Genomic DNA, 24,819 nt, shown 5'->3' on the forward strand with positions numbered 1-24,819 from the left:
GCCATGAATACAAAATGTACAGTTACATAGTCATTTTTTGGCACTGGCAGCTCTGAGTTTTCAGAAAGAAGTTCACAAGCACAATTAAAATATATTTATGTAAGCTTAAAATGGCTGCTTCAACACATTCACATAAATGTCATTATTTTTTTTCCAGCCAAACATTTTTGTCATAAATAAAGCTTAGATTTAATTTAATATCAGCACAGTGTCACATACTACTTGTAACTAGACAAAATAAAAATATGACAAGTGCAAGAGCTAAAGCTGCATGAAGTGTGGTTGTTTACCATGACCTTTAGTTTCACAGAGAAGGACAGAGCATTTAATTTAATAAGAACATTTAAAGAAATTCATATTGGGCGCAGGGGGGCCAGTGATGATGTTGCTTCAAAACCTAGTTTGAGTATCAGTAATTGTATAATCTCACATGTGACTGAGGTAATCTTTTGGGAAACTAACCTTTTAGATTTGCAGATTTCTTAAGGGACCTTTGAAAATAAATATTAAAAGCTTGCTAGTATTCTGTCTTGCAAAGGGGAATCTAGAAGAGGGAAATTTAGGTGATCAATACTAACAAGCAAAAATGGTTATTTTACAACAGGCAAGTGCCTATTTGTACAGAAGAAAGAGACAGAGACAGAGAGAGAGAGAGAAACAGAAAAGACTCCCATTATTCCAAAAGTCTGAGATGAATTGTTACCACCACAAAGCATCCAAAACTTCAAAATTTGGTAGGGATACTGCCTTTTTTGAGTTGCTTTGTCTTGCGGTTATTGTATGGCACAGAAAATTATAAAAGAATATTAAGTAGTTATTCAAAAATCAGGCACAGGCAATGAGAGGCCCCTTCTTTAATGTATCAAAACACATAAAGTAGGTTTCTAAAAGTAAGAAAAATTAAAAACAAAACTTTTCCTAAATATTTAAATCATTAACCATTTATTGAGTACTATGCTAGCAGTGTGCTAGGTGTCCTGGGACAGAGAAAAGTAGCATAAAATAAAGACTCTGCTAATTTGGTGCTTAGTCTCTAAACTTGTGCAGAGATGACATTGTCTTGTCAAGAACATAGAAGAAGATTTGAATAAATGAAGACAAACTATATTCCTTTATGAGAAGACCCAAAAGTGTATCAAAATGTTATATTCTTAAATAAATCTATATATTCAATATAATCCAAATCAGAAGATACTGATACATACTATAAAGCTATATTTCAGTTTCAGAAATATACAGGTTGACCAATAAAACAAAATAAAGAGCCTAGGAACAGATGTATGTTTATGTAATAGTATTAGCATTTTAAACCAGGACTATTCAATGAATGGTTTTTGCATAACTAGTTATGCACTTGGAAAAAAAATAAAATAAAGGTAAATCTCTATGCCTTAAATACAAAATAAATCCCAGATGGGCTCAAGAGCTAACGATAGAAAAAGATAAACTATGGAAGTATTTAAACACACATAGAAAAATATTTTTATAACTATGATTCAGACAGCCTTCTAAGAAAGACAGAAAGCTAGAAGACAAAAAACCAACAGATTTAAATCAAAATTTAAAAAATTTTCATGAATACAAGGCACCTAAATGAAAATTAAAAGCCAAGTAACATACCAAAAGAAACTGGCAATATATGTAACAAATAATCATCCAGAATTTGTTACATATTTAAAAAAATAAAGAATTCGTACAAATCAGTAAGAAAAAAATAGCTAATAAAAAATAAATAAGCAAAGAACACCACTGACAGGCCAATTACTGGAGACTCATCAATTGCTAACAAACATATAAAACAATGCTCAATCTCACCATCAGGAGATGTCTGGAAAACACAAGTTAAAATGAGCTATTCTTTTGCCCAACTTACCAAAATAAATAAATAAAAAGGAACAAACAAACAAAGAAAACAACCCACCTAATGTTGGTAATGCTGTGGTAAACAATCACTCTCAAACATCATTCTTAGGAATAGAAAGTCATACAGTCATTTTGGAAGTTAATATTGCCATGCAAATCAAAATTTTAAATATACATATTCTCTGACTTATTAGTTCCTCTTCTATGTATTTATCATGGAAAAATAACATATGCACCATTAGCCATGTACAAAAATGTTTAGTTGACATGGCTTATAATAGTGAAATATTAAAAACAGCCTCCAGAGAAGAGAGTAGAGAAAAGGATGATAAGGGCAATATGGAATATTATGCAGAAGTAAGGCAGATCTCCACGCGTAGACTTGGAAAGATCTCTGAAATATGTTAAATTAAAAAGCAAGTTACAAAACAATATATATAGTATGTTCTCGTTTATATAAAAATAAAATCTTTTTTTTTTTTTTTTTTTGAGACGGTTTCATTCTTGTTGCCCAGGCTGGAATGCAATGCATGATCTCAGCTCACTGCAACCTTCGCCTGCCGGCTTCAAGTGATTCTCCTGCCTCAGCCTCCCGAGTAGCTGGGATTACAGGCGCCTGCCACCACGGCAGGCTAATTTTTGTATTTTTAGTAGAGGCGGGGTTTTACCATGTTGACCAGGTTAGTCTCGAACTCCTGAACTGGTGATCCGCCCACCTCAGCCTCCCAAAGTGCTAGGATTACAGGCGCAAGCCACTGCACCCGGCCAAAATAAAATCTTGTATGTAAACATGTACACAGCTGCATAGAAAAAATACAACCCAAAATGAAATGATGGTAGTGACGTTAGAATATTTTCATGTTCTAGTCTATCTAAACCTGTGTCTTTGTAATTCAAAAACTGAGAATGTAGTCATGCTTTACTTGCATACTTAAAAATAGGACTAAAAGTTATGAAAAAGAAAAGCAAGCCAGAAAATGAGTAACTTAAAAATCATGGTTTTGCTTTAATCTGGTTTGTATTTTGACTACAAATGGAAGGTCAGATGACACTACCAGTACTTAAACAAGTTCCTACCCAACTGACATTATGGAACAGAAAGAATTTCTATAAGAAAACACTTCTCAACTGCTCAAGTCCTGTATTTTGACAGAGATTAACTTAATGATCTCACACAATGATTTTTGATAAATTATGGCTCTTCAAAACAGCATATAACTGTACATTATCATACTGTACTGCAAAGTATCAATCTTTTCAGAACACAGCCCTAATGAAAGCAGCATGCTTTGCAGAACCAGTTTCAGGATAAATAAATAAATGCACTGGGAAAAAAAAAAACACCGTTAAATTAAAATCAAAAGAGACATTTAAAGTTTGGGCATTCTTCATTATGGGAAAGAATCTTCCACTTTGAGACTATTATATATCAGAAGAACTCCATCTGTTGTATAATTATCTCTGATAAACGGCCTGATGCTTTGAGCTTCATTAGAGAAAAGGGAAGAGAAAGACACACACAGAGAGAACTGTAAATAAATTTCCCCACCATATTTCACTTAAAACCAGCCCAGTAGGAAATCATAAAATATTTTTTAATAGGCAATATTTTCTAAATGCCTTACTAGAAGAAACCAGCCTGTTTTGCCCAATATCTGGCCTCCTGAAGTAGGCATAGTCTGAAAAAGGGAACACTGGTTTCATTTAGAGATTATTAGAAATTTAATTGGTAAAAACAAACAAATCAGAAGTTTAGTCGCTTGGTGGCAGTGATACTAAATTTCCAGGGAACAGATTAAGGCTTGTCAGACAGAAATGAAGATATGTAGCCAATGACACCCAATGGATGTTCAAAGACCCAGGGGCAGTCTAGCAAGGACATCTGTTAAAAAGCACTACCATTTTTAAAAAATCCCTGAGGGAGCTACGATATCACCAGAAACCAGTTTCCAAGGAAACGATGGAAATCTCTGTTCAACCAAATTAATTTAACCAGAGGTGGAGTATGTTCTCAAATTTCTATTTTGGGAATCAGTGTCATATTAAAGGAAAATCCAGTCAGCACCTGGAAATGAAGCTTTAGTCATTAAAAATCCTCACTAACATGCCAGTTAATACGGTTCTCACTTTTTCTGTATATTTTATTTTGCTACAACAAAAGTATGTCTTGGGTGGATGCAGTAGAGAAGAGTAGGAAAAAAACCAGAGTCCCGTATTATAGATGCAAAAGGCCCAGAGCTGAGTTGTGGCCCTGTCTTGGGACTTCAGGAGGGTCACTATCTAAACCTCCCCTTTTCATCTATAGAATATGAAGGAGAATATTTGCCTTACCTATGCTGCACACTGTCAAGATGATCCTAGGAACATGTGTATCAAAGTACTCCATAAAACAGGGGTTTACAAATTTTTTCTGTAATAGGCCATTGGGTCTCCACAGCAACTAGCCAATTCTGCTATTGTAGCACAGAAGCAGCCACAGACAATACATTAACAAATGAGTGGGGTTGTGTTCCAATCAAACTTTACCTATAAACACTGAATTTGGAATTTCATGTAATTCCCACATTTCACAAAATATTATTTGATTTTTTTCAGTTGTTTAAAAGTGTAAAAATCATTCTCAGTTTGTGGGCAGCATAAAAACAGGTGATAGGCTGGATTTGGCCTGTTGGCTATAGTTTGTCAACCCCTGTTGTAAACTATAGTAAGAGCTGGTTGCTATTTAATTCTTAGTATGTGCCTCCACAGAGCTCAGAAGACTGCTTTGTATGAGATAGGTACTCTCTAACTGCTAGTTTAGAGTATCAGACTATTTGAAAACAAGTCCATTTCTTGCCATTAGTCTTCCCTAGCAACAGGTATCAGTTCTCTTCCTCTCCTGCCTAGAAAGAAATAGATCAGCCATGACCCCTCCAACACCTCCATTTCCATCCATTATACTAGTGGGATTGGAAGAAAAATCCAAAAACTCAGGTAGACATGTACATTAAAAGGTTCCCAAACAGGTCATAAATAGGGATGCTCAAGCCTTTAAAAGGATAACAACAGAAAAGCTGACTTGTATAAAGAGATGAGGGCATTTCCTCATCTTGTGAGAAGTCATCTGTCTGTGCTTAAGAACAACAAAACAACAACTGATTCTAGCGTTCTAACTACAACCTGGCACTATCCTTTCTCTCTGCAAAAGTTAGGTCAAAAAACATAACTACAAACTACACGTATTCTCCCTTAGAAAAAATCTGGAAACTGGGAGAACAGTAAATAGGCAGTGGCAAAAGCAGAAAGAAATGTTTTCTTCTTTTTAAGAGTTTGTCCAACACACCTTCCACTGTATAGCCTAATATGCATGCAATGTCCTTTAGACCATAAATCATGATAGAGAATGGCAGCTATGGTGTGGTGGCAGAGTCAGGCCCTTGGAGCCAGAATGCTCTGTGATCTTGGGCAAGATAATCATCCTGTGCCTCCATCTTCACACCTGTGAAATAGATACAATAGGAGTACCTGCCTTACAGGGTAATTACGACGATGAAGTAGGTTAATACAGCTGATCCTTGAACAAGACCAATTTGAACTGTGTGGGTCCACTTAGACACACATTTTTTTCAACCAAATACAGATGGAAAATATAGTATTGCCCACATATATGGAGGGCCAACTTTTCATGTAAGTGGGTTCCACAGGGCTGACTGTGAGACTTGAGTATGCGCCGAATCCCCTGTGTATAATGAGGGATGACTGTGCATATAAAGTACTTGGAACAGTGCCTGGTACTAAGTATACTTGTTGTGACCTGTTATATCATAGCATTTAAATGCTGTAACAAGTCCTTTAGTCACTATTTGAATTTTGTTTACATTATTTTTGGAAAAGGCTTCCAATGGCTAAGCTCCATGCACTCTTCTGCGGACACACAGTTTGGGACAGGGAGACATGTTTATGTTCAGATAGAGAAATATCACTTAGAGCTTTTGGATATCTGCTTTATTTATCTGCAGGGAAGTGTATTAAGAAATTTTTAATTTTTAAAATTTTTAATTAATTTTAATTTTTAAAATTTAAATTTTTAATTAATAATTAAAAATTAGTCCTGTTCTAAGTTTTACATACTTCCATCAATAGTTATTGCTCTATCTGCAGTCTTTTCGAAAGAAAATGTACCCAGACTCTCACTACTTTCTGCTGATATGTTCATAGTTCAGGTTCATGTTGATAGTAAAAAGGTGAAAATAGATTTAAGCAATATCCATTTTCTTGTATATTAGGGGGGAAAAAAAACCTTTCACAAGCCCCCAACAAAATGTAGCACTCCTAGCTCTATGCAATAGCAATGGATCCATAACTACTAAATAGTTTACAAATTTCATGGTACTTGGATCTGGCATCCCAAATCCATTTTCCAACAACTGCTACATCTTACTTCTCCACATCTCTTCAGGGGAAGCTAAGAAGAAATCCACAGATGAAATTCTGGTCCCTTGAAGATACTAAAATATCAACATAGGCAATTTCCTGCTGCCTCTTCCGTCATCCTTTGTCACCTTGGCAGATCACAACTAAAAAAATTTGCAAGACGTAGACGGATCAGGCTGTCTAGTGTTTCACCTGGGTCTTCACTGCTACTAGGCAATCACTTTAACTCCCACTGATTTTTAAAGCATCCACCCTGACAGCTCTTAACAAACCCAGGGTACTTGTCTTACCCCATATTCTCAACCCCCAAATCTGGCACACATCTCCTCACACTAGCACAGCTGCTTTCAACCTAGGTGAAGGAGCAAAGCTGACCTGAAAAAGCTTTGCAAATAACATGCCTGTTAACCACTACTTGCTACTTCCTCCCTTCCACCCCAAAATTCTTACGCACTTGTTTGGGAGAACAAACCAGACTCCCAGGGAGAGACATATGTAGTCAAAAAGGTGACCTCCTTGTGTATTAAGACTAATCTTCTTTATTTCTATACTCAGCACTTAACTTAGTGTCTAACATATAGCAGGCACTCAGCAAAGATTGCTAAATGAATATACAAACCACTGAAACCGTTTATATTAAATAGTTTATTTAGGTAATCCATCTTATGATCACTAAATCCAAGTGTCTCTTTGTCAGTTTACAGCCTCAGTAGCATTTTCATAATATTGTGACAATATCTTATAGTGACTGAAAACATAGGCTCTGGATCCAAATTCGTGTGTTACAGCATGGGCTTCACTGCCTTGCAATAGCTCTATAACTTTGGGGAGAAAGTTAATGAACCTCTCTAAGCTTTAGTGTCCTCATCTGTAAAAACAAGTATAATAAAAGCACCTACCGTAATAGGCTGTATTGAAAATTAAATGTTACTGCATCTAAAGAACTTTGAAGACTGTCTAGAATATATCAAATGTTTCATAAATATGAGCTAATATTATTATTATCTAAACTGAAATCTGTTCCTTGGCTTTTGTGACCTTGCCCACTATCATTCTCCTCCTGACTTCTTCAGTTGCCTCCTCTAGCCTTTTTGCTCCTTAAGTACAGAAATTTCACTCACAGGTCTATTCTCACTGCTTTTCTTTTCTTCTTCTTCTTCTTCTTCTTCTTTTTTTTTGAGACAGAGTCTCACTCTGTTGCCAGGCTGGACTGCAGTGGCGTGATCTCAGCTCACTGCAACTTCACCTCCTAGGTTCAAGCGATTTCCCTGCCTCAGCCTCCCAAGTAGCTAGGACTACAGGTGCATGTCACCATGTTCGGTTAATTTTTGTATTTTTTGTAGAGATGGGGTTTCACCATGTTGGCCAGGATGGTCTTGATCTCTTGACCTCGTGATCCGCCTGCCTCAGCCTCCCAAAATGCTGGGATTACAGGCATGAGCCACTGTGCCCAGCCCTCCCTGCTTTTCTTTACTCTCACCCTTGGCAACCTCATTTAACACCTATGGCTTAAACTATCATCTCCATGTGGATAAAGCCAATCTTGACTTCTCTCCTCTGAGCTCCAACTCAACCTGCCCAGCTGCATATACAACACAAACTTCAGTCATCACCATTATCTCCAATTGGCAAATCTCATTTCCCTAGATCTGTAGAAACTTGAGGAATTAGGAAAGAGATTAGCTTCAGAGAGTATAAGTCTAAAAGAAACATACAATGGTTCAAAGCAACGATGTCACCAAAAAGAGAGAAAGGAAATGAAGCTAGTAGAACTAGACATCCTTAATCAGGCTGAAGGTATTCATATTGAAAAAAAAACAAAAAACAAAAAAAACCCATAACAGTCTACAGTGGCCGAAACTGGCTAGTAACTTGCTTATGATGTGGATTTCCACATATATTAATGACAGGAAGAGAAAGCATCCCTCTTGCCCACACAAATATTATTCTCTGTGACAGTTGTGTTTCACATTGTGAATTAACTGATTAAAAGTATGAACTCTGAAGCCAAATGCCTAAATTTTTGAATCCTGGTTCTGGTATCTACTAGTTTGTGACCACAGTCAAATTATTTAATCTTTTTGTGTCTAATTCCTCATCTATAGAATGAGTATAATGACAGTATCTACCTCACTGAGTTATCATGAGAAACAATGAGAAAATATGCATGTAGAATAATGGCTCATATATAAAGTGCTCAATAAATAGTAGCTGCTGTTATCTCAGCCTCACATGCATTTTGGCGGCTTGAATTGGTTTGTGATGGCCTGATCCTGGTATGCACGAATCCAATCCAGTTTCCATCAGATGAGATCCTGACCAACCTTTTCCCTAGACCAGGAGTTCTTAACCCAAGGGCCATAATAAGCTGTAGAGAAATTCTATGCAAAATTGGTTATAAATGGATGGTGTATATTTTTCTAAGACAAGGGGCCATAGCTGTCATCAGCTCCTCAATAAGTACATGAACTTGAATAGATTTTTGAAAACAAAACAAAATCTACTGCCTTAGCATGACCACCACCATTTTCACCATTTTTTTTTCTCCTCTTACATGATTTCTATACCTGCTTTGGCCTCTATTCAATAACTTATAACATTTTAAAAATTCTCTCTTTGCAATGTTATTCCTGTTTAATCCTTTCCATTTTCAATACAATCAAGGTTACTTCTCCAAAGGACTGTAATAATATCACTTCCTCTGCTCAAAAATATGGCTATTGTCTCAAGTCCAAATAGCTTAGCTGGACATTAAAGCCTCTATGTCTTGGCCACGACTTACCCTTCTGGCCTTGTCCTTCATTCTCTTCCATAAATGGCCCTTAGACAGTCATTTGCCATTGAGAAACTTCATGCAGCTTTCCTTCCACAGCTCATTCTACTCTGTCTAGTATGTCTCTTCACCACCTTCTATCCATCTTTACCACTTCCTCAGTAAGTCAATGTCCTTCAACAGTTGCTGTCTTTAATATATAAGGACCAACATGGGCGTATGCAAACATGTATCAGGGTTTGTCAAACTCAGCATTACCGGCATTGTGAGCTGAATGATTTTTTATTGCAGAAGACTGTCCTATATGATGTAAGACATTCAGCAGCATCCCTGGCCTCCAGACACTATCAAAGGTTCTGGGGCTGTGGGGTGGGAGATCACTCCTGGTTGATAACCACCGATAAACTATAACAAATATATTCAATTTCCCCTTCAAATTCTTTGAGGACAAGGACTATGACCTTGCTTATTTTATATTCTCAATATTACCAAATACAGTAGTTTATGATAGATTTAGATATTTGTTTTCTGCTAACCTTTCCAAAGTTAGTATACAGAACACAGAGACCAGGTCTCACAAGGCTGCAGTGTAATGGTGAGACCATAGTCAGTCCACTGTAACCCTGAACTCTTGGGCTCAAGAGATCCTCCTGCCTCAGCTTCCCAAGCAGCTGGGACCATAACACACACCACCACATCTGGCTAATTTTTTTTTTTTAGGTAGAGAAAAGAGTCTCACCATGTTGTCTAGGCTGGTCTCAAACTCCTGGCCTCAAGCAATCCTCCTGCCTTGGCCAAGCAGAGCTTTTAAAAGGCAAAAATTGCTATGTTATGATATCCCTATAATTTTCAACAAATACTATCAGTTCTAGTTGTGCCCTAAAAGAGATGTATGCTTCACGTACCACCAGGGATGGGGGATGGAGGGAAAGAGATGTTATGTTATGACATTATAAAAATTAAGTAGACAATGGGCTGGGCATGGTGGCTCACGCCTGTAATCCCAGCACTTTGAGAGACGGAGGCGGGTAGATCATTTGAGGTCAGGAGTTCGAGACCAGCTTGGCCAACATGGCGAGATCCTGTCTCTACTAAAAATATAAAAATTAGCCAGGCATGGTGGCAGGCACCTGTAATCCCAGCTACTCTGGAGGCTGAGGCAGGAGAATGGCATAAACCCAGGAGGCAGAGCTTGCAGTGAGCTGAGATCCGGCCCCTGCACTCCAGCCCGGGCGACAGAGCGAGACTCCATCTCAAAAATAAAATAAAATAATAAAAAAATAAAAAATAAAAATATCCTATGTCCTATGAAGTTTAGTGTTTTCTCAGTTAAATGCTTAGAAACAGTCAAGGCCCAGTTAGTGACAGAGGTAAAGTTTCAATCTAAGGCTCCCAAATTAGGGTTTTAGGGTTAGAATCCCTTACTGGTCCCTTGCTGCACATTAGAAATCCACTGCAGAGTTAAAAATAACAGATCCCTGGGTCTCCCTCCAGATGAATTAAATGAGAATGAGGGAATGATGCTAAAGATTAAAATTGTTTTAAAAACCTCCAGTGGATTCTAATGTGCAGACATAGGTGAGAGCCACTGCTCTCCAGACTGGTTCAAAACTTCATGTACTTTGACAGTATAAAAGGCTATTTCTTCAAGAATGGCTGAAACTTATTCTCTAACTTGCTGAGCTTGGGCCTTGTATGTGAACACTTATCTTGAATAAAAAGAAGTGCTGTTTTTTCTGGGGACAGGCATTACCAAGATGCTCATCTAAGGTTCTTAGGCTGCTTTCTCTACCACCCCTAAGAAGCCAGGCACTTACACTCCTCCTTACTCGGTGAAGTTACATTCAGTTCTGTCGGAAGCGGCTGCTGGCTGGGACTAAGAGTTGGCGTGTTTATCGAGGTATTGTTGTTGTCACTGGTGGTCTCTTCGGAAAACAAATCTGATTGGCTGTTACTTGTACTTGGAGCGGAATCATCATCTGGTTGTTTCTTTTGAAAATCTGAAGAAAAATAGAAAATGAGCTTAATTAAGGAGTTCACAGTCTCTGAGGATTAGAAAACAATGGAAGTTGGTACAAAAATTAAATGCAACAACAGCAATAATAAAGACTGATCTGGGTGATTAAAAAACCATGGGAGTAAAACACTGGTCAAAAACGTTTAAGATTAGTGGACGGTGACTAGAGTTAAAAGTTTTCCAAGGTCCCATTCAGAAGAATGCAAACATACTGACTTTAACGTTCTGTGCAAAGCCAAAGACGCATGTTAAATATTTAAGAGTAATCAGAAGGAAAAAGGGAATAAACAACAGTTTTTCAAACTTTTTAGAAGGAAAGGTCATAAGAAAAAAGGCAGCAGAGAAAACAGCAGAGTAAACAGAAAACACATAACAAGATGGTAGAAATAAGTATAAATATGTCAGTAATGGTAATAAACAGACTGAACTTTTCAGCTAAAAGACAGAATATTTGGACTGAAGTCCAGTTATATTCAATTTATAAGGGACATACTAAAAACACAAATATGAGAGGATAAACAAAATGTTAAAGTATAGTTAGTCCTTGAACATCATGGGTTTGAACCGTGTGGGTCCACTTGTATGCAGATTTTTTTCAACCAAATGCAGATCAAAAATACAATGTTCACAGGATGCAAACATCATATATGGAAGGCCTACTTTCCATATACCATGGTTCTGCAGTGCAGACTGATAAACCTGAGTATGCACAGATTTTGGTATATGCAGGGGAGTCCTGTAGCCAATCCCCCAAGTATAACACAATTGTATATATATAAAAAAAAGTACCTGGCAAAAAAATATAAGCGAACACGCAGGGCACAGTAGCTCACACCTATATAATCCTAGCATTTCTGAAGACTGCAGTGGGAGGACTACTTGAGGCCTGAAGTTTGAGACGAGCGTGAGCAACACAGCAAGACCTCATCTCTAAAACAGTTTTAAAAAATTAGCTGAGGGTGGTGGCACACACCTGTAGTCTCAGCTACTTGGTAGTATCTCTTGAGTCTGGGAGTAAGAAAGAAAGAGGAAAGGGAAGGGGAAAAGGCAGGGGAAGGGGAATGGAAAGGGGAAGGGGAAGGGGAAGGGAGGACAAGACAGGACAGGACAGGACAAGACAGGAACAGAGAAAGGAGAGGGAGAGGAGAAACGGGAGGGGAGGGGGAGAGAGAGAGGAGAGGAGGAAAAAAGAGAATGAAGAAAGGAAAAGAAAAACGGGAGGGGAGGGGATGAACAGAAAGCTAGTATGGCTACAGTACTGTCAGAATATGTAGACTTTAAGTCAAAAGCATTATTGGGGTGAAGAGGATCATAAAATAGTAAAAGAGTCTTCTCCAAAGCCACAAAATACCGCCCTCCCTTAATATACAAGGGAGATTGGTTTCAGAACTCCCGCATATACTCAGGTTCCACAGTCAGCCCTACTGAACTAGCGTATATTAAATACTGGTCCTCCATATACACAGGTTTAGCATCCCATATTTTCAATCCGGGTTTGGTTGAAAAGCTTCATATAAGCAGGCATACAAAGTTCAAACTCATTTTGTTCCAGGGCCAACTGTACTTAAAGTAAAAATGGTTATATTCACAAGAAACTGACAAATTTCCTACAGGGGATGATTTTAATATAACTCTCACACAAAATAATTAATAAGCATACAAAGACCAAGTATCCAACAACTAGATAATTATTTTCTTTTTTTCTTTTCTTTTTTTTTTTTTGAGACAGAGTCTCACTCTGTTGGCCAGGCTGGAGTGCAGTGGCACGATCTCAGCTCACTGCAACCTCCGTCTCCCAGGCTCAAGCAATTCTCCTGCCTTAGCCCCCAAGTAGCTGGGATTATAGACGTGTGCCACCACGCCCAGCTAATTTTTGTATTTTTAGTAGAGATAGGGTTTCACCATGTTGGCCAGGATGGTCACGAACTCCTGACCTCAGGTGATCTGCCTGCCTCAGCCTCCCAAAGTGCTGGGATTACAGGCATGAGCCACCGTGCCCGGCCAAATAAATTATTTTCAAACACATGGAATATTTATAAAAGCTGATTAAAACCTGGCTAAATCTTGACCACATATCAGAACACAAAGCAAAAGTCTCAACAAATGCCAAAGAATTACTAAGATACAGACAATATTACCTGATCATAGGGCAACTGAGTTAAAAACTGCTGAGAAAAAAATTTATATTTGGAAATATACAAAAAAAAAAATTTTAACTCGTGAGTGAAATCAAATTATAAAATTACAAAATACTTACAATTAAATAATGAAATTACTACATATCAATATCCAGTAAAGATAAAAATATACATACATTATCTACACCCCAGTCATTTAATCCCTAGATATATAACTGAGAGAAACTCAACAAACATATTCAAGGAGACAGCAACAACCTTAAGGTCTATAAATAATGGCACAGTCAAACAATGGAATAATGTACATAATGGAAACAACTATTGTCACATGTATCAACATGAATGAATCTCAAAATCATGACGCTGAGGGGAAAAAGCAAGCCACTGAATCACAGTAGATTGTACTGTGCTTATATAAACCTCAAAAACAGTACAAACTCAGATATACTGTTTAGGGATTTATATGCTTAACCCAATTTTTTTCTTTTTTTTTGTTTTGAGATGGAGTCTCACTCTGTCACCTAGGCTAAAGTGCAGTGGTGCGATCTCAGCTCACTGCAACTTCTGTCTCCCAGGTTCAAGTGATTCTCCCGCCTCAGCCTCCTGTGTAGCTGGGATTACAATCGCCTGCCATCACGACCGGCTAATTTTTGTATTTTTGTAGAGATGGGGTTTCATCATGTTGGCCAGGCTGGTCTCCAACTCCTGGCCTCAGGTGATCCGCCCGCCTCAGTCTCCCGAATTGCTGGGATTACAGGTGTGAGCCACAGCGCCTGGCCTTAAACCTTTTCAAAGCCCCCAAATATTAGCATAATTCAGAAGAGCAGTTACATCTTAGATTGAGGGAGGGTGGTGTGATGGTGAGAGGCACACAAAAATATCCAAAGATAGGTAATGTCCATTAACAGAAAGTTGATCTTAAAATGCTCTACAGTGATTAAATGAATAAGGCTACAAGTATAATAGAAAAATCTCAAAAAGAATGTTGAGAGAGAAAAGCAAGCAAGCTACAGAAAGATATACATGGTATAATAATACTTATATAAAAATTTAAAATATGTTAAGAATACCATATATTGTTTATAGATACATGAACGGTAATAATTACAAGATAAAAACATTAAAGGAAATAATATACCAGATTCAGGATAGCGATTACCTCTTTGAGGCCAAGGGATAAGGAGAAAAACGGGTCTTCTATCTTGTTTTGTAATTTTTTATTTCTTAAGCTGTTGGTAGGTATCTGAGTGTGATTATTGTCTATATTCTCTATATATTTTAAAAATCTAATGCTACTCTGTGGAATACAGATTACAGTTTATTATATCAATTCAGAGAAGTACAAGATTCTTATAACTTGACACAGCCTTCGAACCACAGGGAAGTGTTGCTATCATACTCTATAACTTCATCAGAATCACTACCTTTTGACATATTCTAAACATAAGAATAGCTAGCATTTATGATGTGCCAGGCACTGAACTAAATGTTTTATGTGTATAATGTATTTATGTTAGTCCTCAGGAAAACCCTAACAACGAAGGTATAAATAACATCATTTTAATGATAAAGAAATTGAGGTTCAGAAAGTTTAGGTAATTTGTTCCAAGTCAACAGCTAATAAGTAGCAAGGACAAGTCCATTTGACAACAAAGCCCATGGTCTTCAATCACAACCACAGGATGTGGCACTGTGATCACCAGGATGGGCCAAGGAAGAGACCTCCGTGTCAAGCCCCCAAGCCATTTCCAGCACCACTAGTGAGTGCAATGAATGTAGCCAGTTAGTAACTGCTAAGGTGATCAGTGCTCTACAGCCCCTACTGCTTCTTTTCTGTGTATTTATTTCTCCTAGCCACTTTCTTGTTCTTCCATGTTCTGACATTTTAAAATGGCTTATTATCTCTGTGTTATTTGTATAGCACCTTCAAGAAAAAGGTACTGTATCAATGGAATAAAAATACTGCAATAATGATACTTCTTTTTTATGTCATGTCATCTCATTAGCTCTCCTATGTCAATAATCATTGTGTCCCTCCCATAACCATCTGTCCACCTTTTAATTGGAAATGTTATATGACCCTGAAAGAACTGAAACTGAGTCATCACTGTACCATCTAGCACAATCCCCAATGCTTGGAGACAGATGCACACACAGAAACTCACTCACTCAGGCACAACAGCCCTTTAAAGGTGAAGGATGTTGGTGTCTAAAGACAATTATTAATACCAGGTTCCACCCACACACTCTCCAGCCCAAGCTTGCCATGCTGCTTTGATGCTCAAGTACTTTCAAGTTTTCTTTTGTGAATTGGCAGTTCAAAAATTTCAGGTTTTCTTTTAGGAATCAGCAGTTGACACAGTGTACCTTCTTTTAACCCATACTCCTTCTATGCCTTTTCTACACCTGCACAGGGTGATGGTGTCATAACATCATCAGGCTAACATACAAACCCAACTGGCTGCTCACAAAGAGAGGAGTAGAAGCTCTATATATTCTCTGCTTGAACCTGAAAAAGCATCCAGGAATCACAGAATGTTACAACCAGTAATGACTTTAGAAATTCAGCTCAATCCTCTCATTTTACAGACAGAGAAAGCAAGAGCTGAGAAAATTACTACAACTCACCAGAAATTGAGTTGGGAGTTTTCTAACTTCCATGCCAAAGTCTGTGCAATACAAAGAGCTCTAGAGTGAGACCTGGATTCAAATCCTGACCTTGCTATTTACTGGGCATATAGCTAAAAGCAAATTGTTTAATCTTTTGGGGCCTTCTGTAAAACAAAGGGAGGTGGTTATTTAAACCTCTCAGAAAAATGTGGATTAAATAAGATAATGTACATGAAGACCTAGCACATGAGTACTCAACAAATGACAGAATTAAAAAGAAAAGGTATTTTCCAAACTTAAAGAAAGGGGCACTAAGTAAGAGTTATCTTTTTGTTTTGGCCCTGATATTTGCATCACAGTTCTTATTCTCTTAGGCCTTTCTGAATCATTCAGCATCCAACTTCTGATTACTGCCAAAAAGAAAGAATCTCTCAGAAGTCTACTCTGAAAATGAAGGGCAACAGATTCATATTACATGTAAAGAAGTAAACAACAAAACATGAGGCACAGAGCCTGCCTCCCATCATTCTACACTGGAGAGCAGTGCAGATGAAAGGTCCAGAAACAGCCACTTCATCTGATTCAGACAAAGTAAAGGTCCGTTCCCTTGATATATTGTATAATTCTCATATAAATGAGAAAACTAGGCATCTCCATGCTTATCTACCTCTCTAAATGAGAAAAAATCTTAGGAATAACTAATTTTATAAGTTAGTTGAGTTAACGGTATATCCAAAGGTCTTAAACTTGTCCTTGAATAAAGTTGTGAGTCTGAGAGAGGTTTATGTGAATAAAGCTTTTCCAAAGCAAACTGTTACTTGTAAAAACTGAGTTTAAAAACCTTTGCACTTTAATGGGATTACTGTTAAGAGTGAATACAGCCCAGATCTTGGCAACTTACCTTATTATCATCTAAAGGGAAAAACAATTTCTCAACAAAGATATGCTTGAATCCTTTAGTACCCAGAAATGGAATGTCTCCAGAAGATAAAGTGACCTAATGGTGCTAGCAAAGTCAAAATAACCAGTGAAGCCCCTGGGACTGGCTACCCACATACTCCCTGGCATAGTTTTCTCCACTGTTTTCAGAATGATATTTCACACGTCAATCTTCTTACTACAAAATGCACCTAAAATACTGGAAGCACTGTGAAAGCACTTTGTCCTGTCCTGCTTCACAAGTCCATTAACCTGGGCAGTTTCTCTAGAACTACACCACTATGCAATACTCATTTTGATATGTACATGTCCCATTGTTTCTCTCTCAGACGTACAATGCTGATTCGGCAAGATGCTTAGATTCCCAACCCCACTTCTAGACTATTACAATAATATGTCTTTCAGTATGATTTCTTCAAAATATTTAAAAAGAATTTCGGTTATTTTGCTAAACTTTTTCTCTCACTGAAAACAAATTAATTCTTTCTAACCCTGTTCCATAACCTATTTTTTTTCCTCTTAGCAAGGTATCATGAATGTTTCTTCTTTGTAAAATATAAATGGGTGATCACTAATGAGTACATGGTCTCATTCGTTCATAGATACATGAACTAAACCAATCCACTAGTGTTACACATTTTCATTTACCAACCTTTCACTATTATGAGCAAGATTTCACTAAGTTTCCTTAAGTTATATAATAAGTAGATCAATTGGTAAGAGAGGACATACATTTTTAAAGCATTTGGTATGTATTACCAAATTCTCTTGACACAGCACTCTGTGATTTCCCATAGCACAAGGCTTTCTATGGTATATAAGAATCATCTGTTCACTTGTCAGTCTCCTACATTATTCAGGATCCAGGACAAAAAATGGTTCTCAATAAACATTAACTGGATAAATAAGTGGCCAATGTTTTCCTGTAGAAAGTCCATCACTGGATTACATTTAAAAGTATTTATCAGTTGTTACTTTAAACCTTTCATAAACTGTTTTGTGTGTCTTTAAGGGTACTCTTAGCATCATGTGGGTCGGCATTTCTAAAAGATAAAAAGCTTAATACCTGTGAATTTCTATTTTCATAATCTGTAAGTAGAGATGAGAAATTCAACTGCATTTGTTCCAACTCACTCATTAAGAATACTTGGGATCACTAATAAGGCTTCTATCATTATTGCAAACACTAAAGCCAGGTATATAGGAAATCAGATTAGAAGTAGAAGAGGAACTAAGAGTTAAGCGCCTCCTATGAGTCAGGCACTCTGCCAGGGGCTTTGCATTCATTTTCTCATTTAGCCCTCAGAATAAACTGGGCAGTAGACGTCATCACCACATGTCAGCAGAGGACAGTGTGTATGGCAAGGTTGGGCAACCTGCTCCCTCCTTAACAAATGCTAGAGCTAGGTTTTGAGACTCAGCTTTATTTGACTCTAATGTTTGTGCTCTTCCCACTACAGCATGCACCACTGAAGCAACCACCTCCCAGCTCCCCAAAATGCAACCGCTCGCAGCCTGCACCCGGTACGCTGCTGGTTCACACATTTCCACTCTCAGTCTCCAAACCCCATCTGACTATGTATCACAGATTACAAATCCATGCATCCACCAGAAGCTTTAGTTTGGTATTTCACACCATAAAATACTTCATGTTTCAAGTAGTCAAATTTAAAAAAATGGAAAAGGTTGCCAGAGGTTTTGTTTCTCAACCCACTTAAAAATAAAAATTCATTTCCCATATCTCAAGAGTTTGGTTCATACAAGGCACTGTATAAAGGTCTCCTTTAACACAGCAGGGTTCTGCTCACCATCCCCTCTCTGCCCAATTTATATCCATAATAGGCTACAGCTTCCGTTCATAGAAACATTTCTAGGTTTCTAAAGCTGCATTGTCCCCCACCCCCCACCCCCATCTCAACCACAAAACTTAAATAGCTTATTTTAAAAAGTTACAAAGCCATTAGGAGCCAGCCAATTCATAAATTAGACTTCTAGCCTTCTGATTAAAATCTTAATAAAATTCTGGTAGTTGGATGTTAATCTGGGTTAACAGCCGCAGCAAGAATAAACTGTTTAAACAGGAGTGAGCAAGAACCAATGTACTTACGGACTTGGTCACCTTATGCATATGTTGTAGCTTTAGGGGCAAACTGTGATCTATATTGAATGTGGCTAAGTCTACTTAGGTGTCTTTTCATGAATAGTATCTTCTAGCTTCTTTAAAAAGCAAAAGCAAAACACCTTTACCCTATCAGATTCTCACCCAACCTCTCATGGCCATTCCTTCTCTTTAAAAATCAGACTATCTTCTTTTTTAAAAAAATATTTTTATTAATTTTTGTTTTCTTTCAAAAATCATTTTTATTAATTGAAAAAAATCAGACTCTCTTCATTGATCTCAGAATAGACAGACTGAATAACACTGCTCTGTTTTTGTGTGCTTCCTCCTTTTTTCTAAATTTAATTTGAGACAGGGTCTCGCTCTGTCACCCAGGCTGGAGTGCAGTGGCATACACATGGCTCACTGCAGCCTTGACTTCCTGGGCCCAAGTGATGCTCCCACCTCAGCCTCCTGAGTAGTTGGGGACTACAGGTGTGTGCCACCACACCCAACTACCTTTAAAAAAATTTTTTTTTTTTGGTAGAGATGGAGCCTCACTGTGTTGCCCAGGCTGGTCTTGAACTCCTGGGCTCAAAAGATCTTCCCACCTTGGTATCTCAAAGCACTGGGATTACAGGTGTAAGCCACCATGCCCAGCCTGTGTCCTTTCAAATAAGTTAAAAATATATACATATAATACATATACATATACATACACACACACACCACCCCTACATGTATATATCCTCCTAATGATGATAAATGACTCCTATCCTATGTTCCCTATTTATGTCCATGAATCTGTAATTGGAGTAATACCTCAAAAAATAAAATAGACCTTGTCTTCTGCCCTCTTTCCCATCTCAAGACATGGTATCAACACTCACTCAGAGAATAAAGTCAGAACAGGAATTATCTTGAACTTCATGTTCTCCCTTCTTAATTTTACATTCCCCAAATTACCATTCTAGTCATTTACAACTCCTAAATATCTCCTGAATCCACCTACTTCTCCATTACCACTGTAGTCTAAGCCATCATCATCTGTAAGATTCCTCTGATAGCATCTTTTTTATTTTGAGACAGAGTCTCACTCTGCCACTGAGGCTGGAGCGTAGTGGTGCAATCTCGGCTCACTGCAACCTTGGCATCCTGAGTTCAAGCCTCTTGGGTTCAAGCAATTCTCATCCCTCAGCCATCCAAGAAGCTGGAACTACCGGTGTGCACCACCACATGTGGCTAATTTTTGTATTTTTATTAAAGACAGGGTTTCGCCATGTTGGCCAGGCTGGTCTCGAACTTCCAGCCTCAAGCAATCTGCCCGCCTTGGCTTTCCAAAGTGCTGGGATTACAGGAATGAGACACCATGTCCAGACTCGATAACATCTTAATTGAAATCTTTGTGTCCTCTCTTGGCTCAGTCTAATCCACTCTTCACAATGCAACCACGGTGATTGCAAAAAAAAAAAAAAAAAAAATTGTAAGAAAACAAATTCTGATAACATCACCTCCCTGCCTAAACCCTTGAATGGCTTCTCACTGCCTTTACAACCAGATCCAGAATCCTAACCATGGCTTAGAACTTACAACCAGCTGCTGGCTATTTCTTCAGCCACTTTTGATGCCACTGCTCCTCCTCTCCCTCTCCTTGCTTTAGCCATTCTCTAGCGGTCTTGGTTTTTCAGATACTCCGTGCTCTTCCTCAACAGAGAGTGCTATCTTTTTTTCTTTTCTTTTCTTTTTTTTTTTCCCAAAATGGAGTCTCGCTCTGTCGCCTAGGCTGGAGTGCAGTGGCACGATCTTGGCTCACTGCAACCTCCGCCTCCCAGGTTCAAGCAATTCTCCTGCCTTGGCCTCCTGAGTAGCTGGGATTACAGGCATGCACCACCACACCCGGCTAGGTTTTGTACTTTTTAATAGAGACAAGGTTTCATTATGTTAGCCAGGCTCAAACTCCTGACCTCAAATGATCTCCCTGCCTCAGCCTCGTGCCTGTAATCATGTTGGGATTACAGGCGTGAGTCACCACACCTGGCTGTCAACATGGAGTACTTTAATCACGACATGTGGAAGATTTTTTATCCTCATATTCACCTTGGTAAATCCTACTTGTATTTGAACTCTTAATATAAGCACTACTTCCTAAGTCCTTAAGATTATCCATAGAAGGCACTTTATTAAATATTTGTTGGATAAATGAATGTCTTATTCACAGTGTGACTCAGCCCCTAGCAAAACGCCTGCCACAAAATACACAATATGCATTTCTTGAATTTAATGTATTGGATACCAATGAACACACAAAGTTGAAGAATATTAGTTCTCTTACAGACATTAATGGATTTTAAATTGCTACAAAATTTATTTATAGGAGGTAAGAGTGCTCCTACCTACAAGAGAAATATTAAGCACCCTGTCAATAAGTAGATGTTTGGATTTCATAAATGATCTCCGCACATATAAAAATTTCTTCCTTATTATTCATCATGGATAACTGGTCCTAACAGGACTTACAAGGTCTCTCAAGTCACTTCCTGCTTGCTTAGATTTAAACCACAGAGCTTAAGATTTTTACGTGAGGCAAATACAGGTAACATTAGATTGGCTCCCAAAAGCATATTCTCAAATGTGTCTTGCAAAAACAGGCAACAAGAGAATATATGAAGCTGACAAAGCTTACTCTTTTCATCAATTAAACTTACTTTATAATCTGGTTTATCACTGAAATTAAACATTCTCTAGATTCTTCACACCTCTAGAGCCAACTACTCAGAGGTGTGAACTAGCAAAAAAAAAAAAAAAATTATTTGGAGTAAGGCTTGTTTCTTACGCAGCATTTATTGTGCAGACTATAGTTTTCCCTGTAACAGTGTTTCATATTCAATATTCATTTACAGGGCATAAATTAGCAATGTTAACATTACAGCAAATATCTAACAATTCATTAGTACTACAATAACATGTACATTTACATCATTTCAGTCTAACCACAAAATATGTCAATTTTTTTAAAACACAGGGAGAAGTTTTCTGAATATTGTGGCATTAATCTAGCTCTAACAAAATACGCACTTTATGCTGTATGTGCATATACACATACAGTTCAGCCATCAAAATTACTGATAGGGTTTGGCATATTGTGGAAAAATTGGGTAAAGCTGACAAAATAAAACAGGCAAGTTGGAGCCTAAAACCAAAACAAAAAACTTCTATTTGTTTACAGTTGACCCTTGGTATCATCTAAAGACCTCCCCTCAAGCCATTAGTCCTTAGTGTCATTCATGAATTACTCCAATGGCACAGAAGTGGCATGAACGTAATTGCTGGAGAAGCTGGAGGCTGTAATATTTTACCCCAGATTAAAGGCTTTAAATGTCCCATAAAGACTTCAACAACAACAGAATAGAAAAGTAGAAAAGCATTTGGGAATAAATTAGCAAAAACAGCAGGTTACCACCCCTCTTTTTAGATCACTGATTATTTCTATAATTGTATCCACAGTCCTAATGCTACTAGCCTTTCATTTTACCGTGCAGATGTGACGGGAGAAAAGACAAAAGAATAACTCCCACTGGCACCTCTCTTTTGAGGGGGAGGATGGTGGTGGGACTGGGTACAGCGTAGGTGGGACTGCTCTTGCCCACCTATGCTCTTACAACCTGGTCCTATTCGTTCTTCCTTCCCTCTATCCACAAAGGCAGCTCCTGACTTAATGACCTATTCCTACCCCTAATTACTCCCTCAATATTTCCTGAGTATTTCTACTCAGTTCTCAGTCTATAATCTCATACCAGGGTCACACACCACCAGTCTTCAGGTCTCCTTCATTTAAGCTCTGCTATACTAAGCTGACCACTCCATTTTGTTTCAGTAAATTCAACTTAGAGTAGTGATATTAACTTTTGAGACACATTTTCCCTTAAGATAAAACTTGTAAATGTTCAGCACAAATTCAAGCAATACAATATGCTATATTTTAAGAATGTCAGCTGGGCACAGTGGTACACGCCTACAGTCCCAGTGTATTAGTCCATTCTCATGCTGCTATGAAGAAATACCCAAGACTGGGTAACTTATAAAGAAAAGAGGTTTAATTGACTCACAGTTTCACATGGATGGGAAGGCCTCAGGAAACTTAGAATCATGATGGAAGGGGAAGCAAACATGTCCTTCTACACAAGGTGGCAGGAGAGAAGCGCCAAGCAAAGGGCGAAAGTTCCTCATAAAGCCATCAGATCTCACAGGAACTCACTCACTTTCATGAGAACAGCATGGAGGTAACTGCCCCTGTGATTCAATTACCTCCCACCAGCATGACGTGGGGATTATGGTAACTAAAATTCAAGATGAGATTTGAGTGGGGACACAGTCAAACCATATCACCTGGCTACTAGAAAGGCTGAGGTACGAGGACTGCTTGAGCCCAGGAATTCCAGGCCAGCCTAGGTGACATCTCAAAACTCCATCTCTAGGAGGGGAAAAAGAAGCAAAGAATGAATTGCCTTCTTGGCCAGGCACAGTGACTCACGCTTGTAATCCCAGCACTTTGGAAGGTCGAGGTGGGTGGATCAACTGAGGTCAGGAGTTTAAAACCAGCCTGGCCAATATGGTGAAACTCTATCTCTACTAAAACTACAAAAATTAGCCGGGCGTGGTGGCATGCACCTATAATCCCAGCTACTCAGGAGGCTGAGGCATGAGAACTGCTTGAACCCAGGATGTGGAGGTTGCAGTAAGCCAAGACTGCACCACTGCGCTACAGCCTGGGAGACAGAGTGAGACTCTGTCTCCAAAAGAAAAAAGAATGAACTGCCTACTCAAAAGTGGTGAATGAAGAGCGGGGTGGGGGTGGGGGGAGCGAGGAGAGTCAATCTCTTTCCCAAAGAGTAAAAGACCAAGTAGTGGTTCAAACTTCTAAGATATATTTTTTTGAAGGATTAAATGATGGGCTTACTAATACTTTCTTCTTACATCTATTAAAGCATATCAGGGGGATGTTTAGAGAAGATGGCAATGATCCTCACAAGATTAGGGCTAATTTACTAATTTTTATCCAGTCAATCCAAGGTATCAGAATACACGATGTTTATATAATTCACAATTCCTAAAAGGTATCTATCTTCACGTGAAGGCCATCAACTACTGATACAAAAGCTTTCTCCACTAGTGAGAAAAGCTCCATGGACAATTAACCTACATATCCTCTGTCGCAGTATGATGTGTGTACCCAGACTGCCTGCGTTCAAATCCTGGCTCTATTTCTTAATAGCTGTGTAATCTTGGGCAAGTTACTTAACTTCTCTTGCTCTAGTTTTCTCCCCACAAATGAGAATACTACTACTATCTACCTAATAAAATTATTTTGTAGATTAGATAATACACATACAAGTCTTAGAACGGTGCCTGGCATATAAGTAAATCTTGAAGTAACTATGATTGCTATTCCTCTTCCAACTCCTTGTATGCAATTTAAAAAGTTGCTAGCTTGAGACTAAGGCAATGAAATTAATTTCTCTAGTGTGAATTATAGCGAAGTCTTTGGCTTCATTAACAATGTACACTAACAAGCCAATCCTGGGGATACAAATACAAAAGTTTTCAGAGACCAGGTGGGTATCATAAATGTGTGAAGTTAGGGAGCCTAACACAAAAGGGAGTGCTAGTTATTGTGGCTAACTGGCAAGTGTAAGTCTCACCTAAAGGCATGTGATTTCAAATGTAAAAACAAAAATAAAAACCTCCAAATACAAGATATCTGTGCTTTGAAAGCCAAAAATGTAAGACCCTTGATTTAAACAGAGACAAATGCACTTATTATATAAAAGTTTTTGAAAACTGCATTATTCATTCTATCAGTAAAGAAATGACTGATCAGATATAGGTGAAACCAATGTAAGAACAAATAGGAAAGTTTAGAGGTGTCATACAAAGAATCGGACAGAACTGTACGAATCGTGCCTAAGCT

General features: G+C 38.1%; 1 protein-coding gene across 1 annotated transcript in view; it reads right to left on the bottom strand.

Annotated features, from left to right (window-relative positions):
* Positions 1-24,819, bottom strand: part of ZFAND3 (zinc finger, AN1-type domain 3) — a 239,444-nt gene that overhangs the window by 80,203 nt on the left and 134,422 nt on the right. Inside the window, exon 3 of the mRNA XM_011944457.1 lies at positions 10,867-11,049. Coding sequence (XP_011799847.1) covers positions 10,867-11,049 — 183 coding nt within the window. The remainder of the gene's footprint in view (positions 1-10,866; positions 11,050-24,819) is intronic.

The sequence above is a fragment of the Colobus angolensis genome, unplaced genomic scaffold (genome assembly GCF_000951035.1).
Source record: "Colobus angolensis palliatus isolate OR3802 unplaced genomic scaffold, Cang.pa_1.0 Scaffold105, whole genome shotgun sequence".
Lineage (NCBI taxonomy): Eukaryota > Metazoa > Chordata > Mammalia > Primates > Cercopithecidae > Colobus > Colobus angolensis.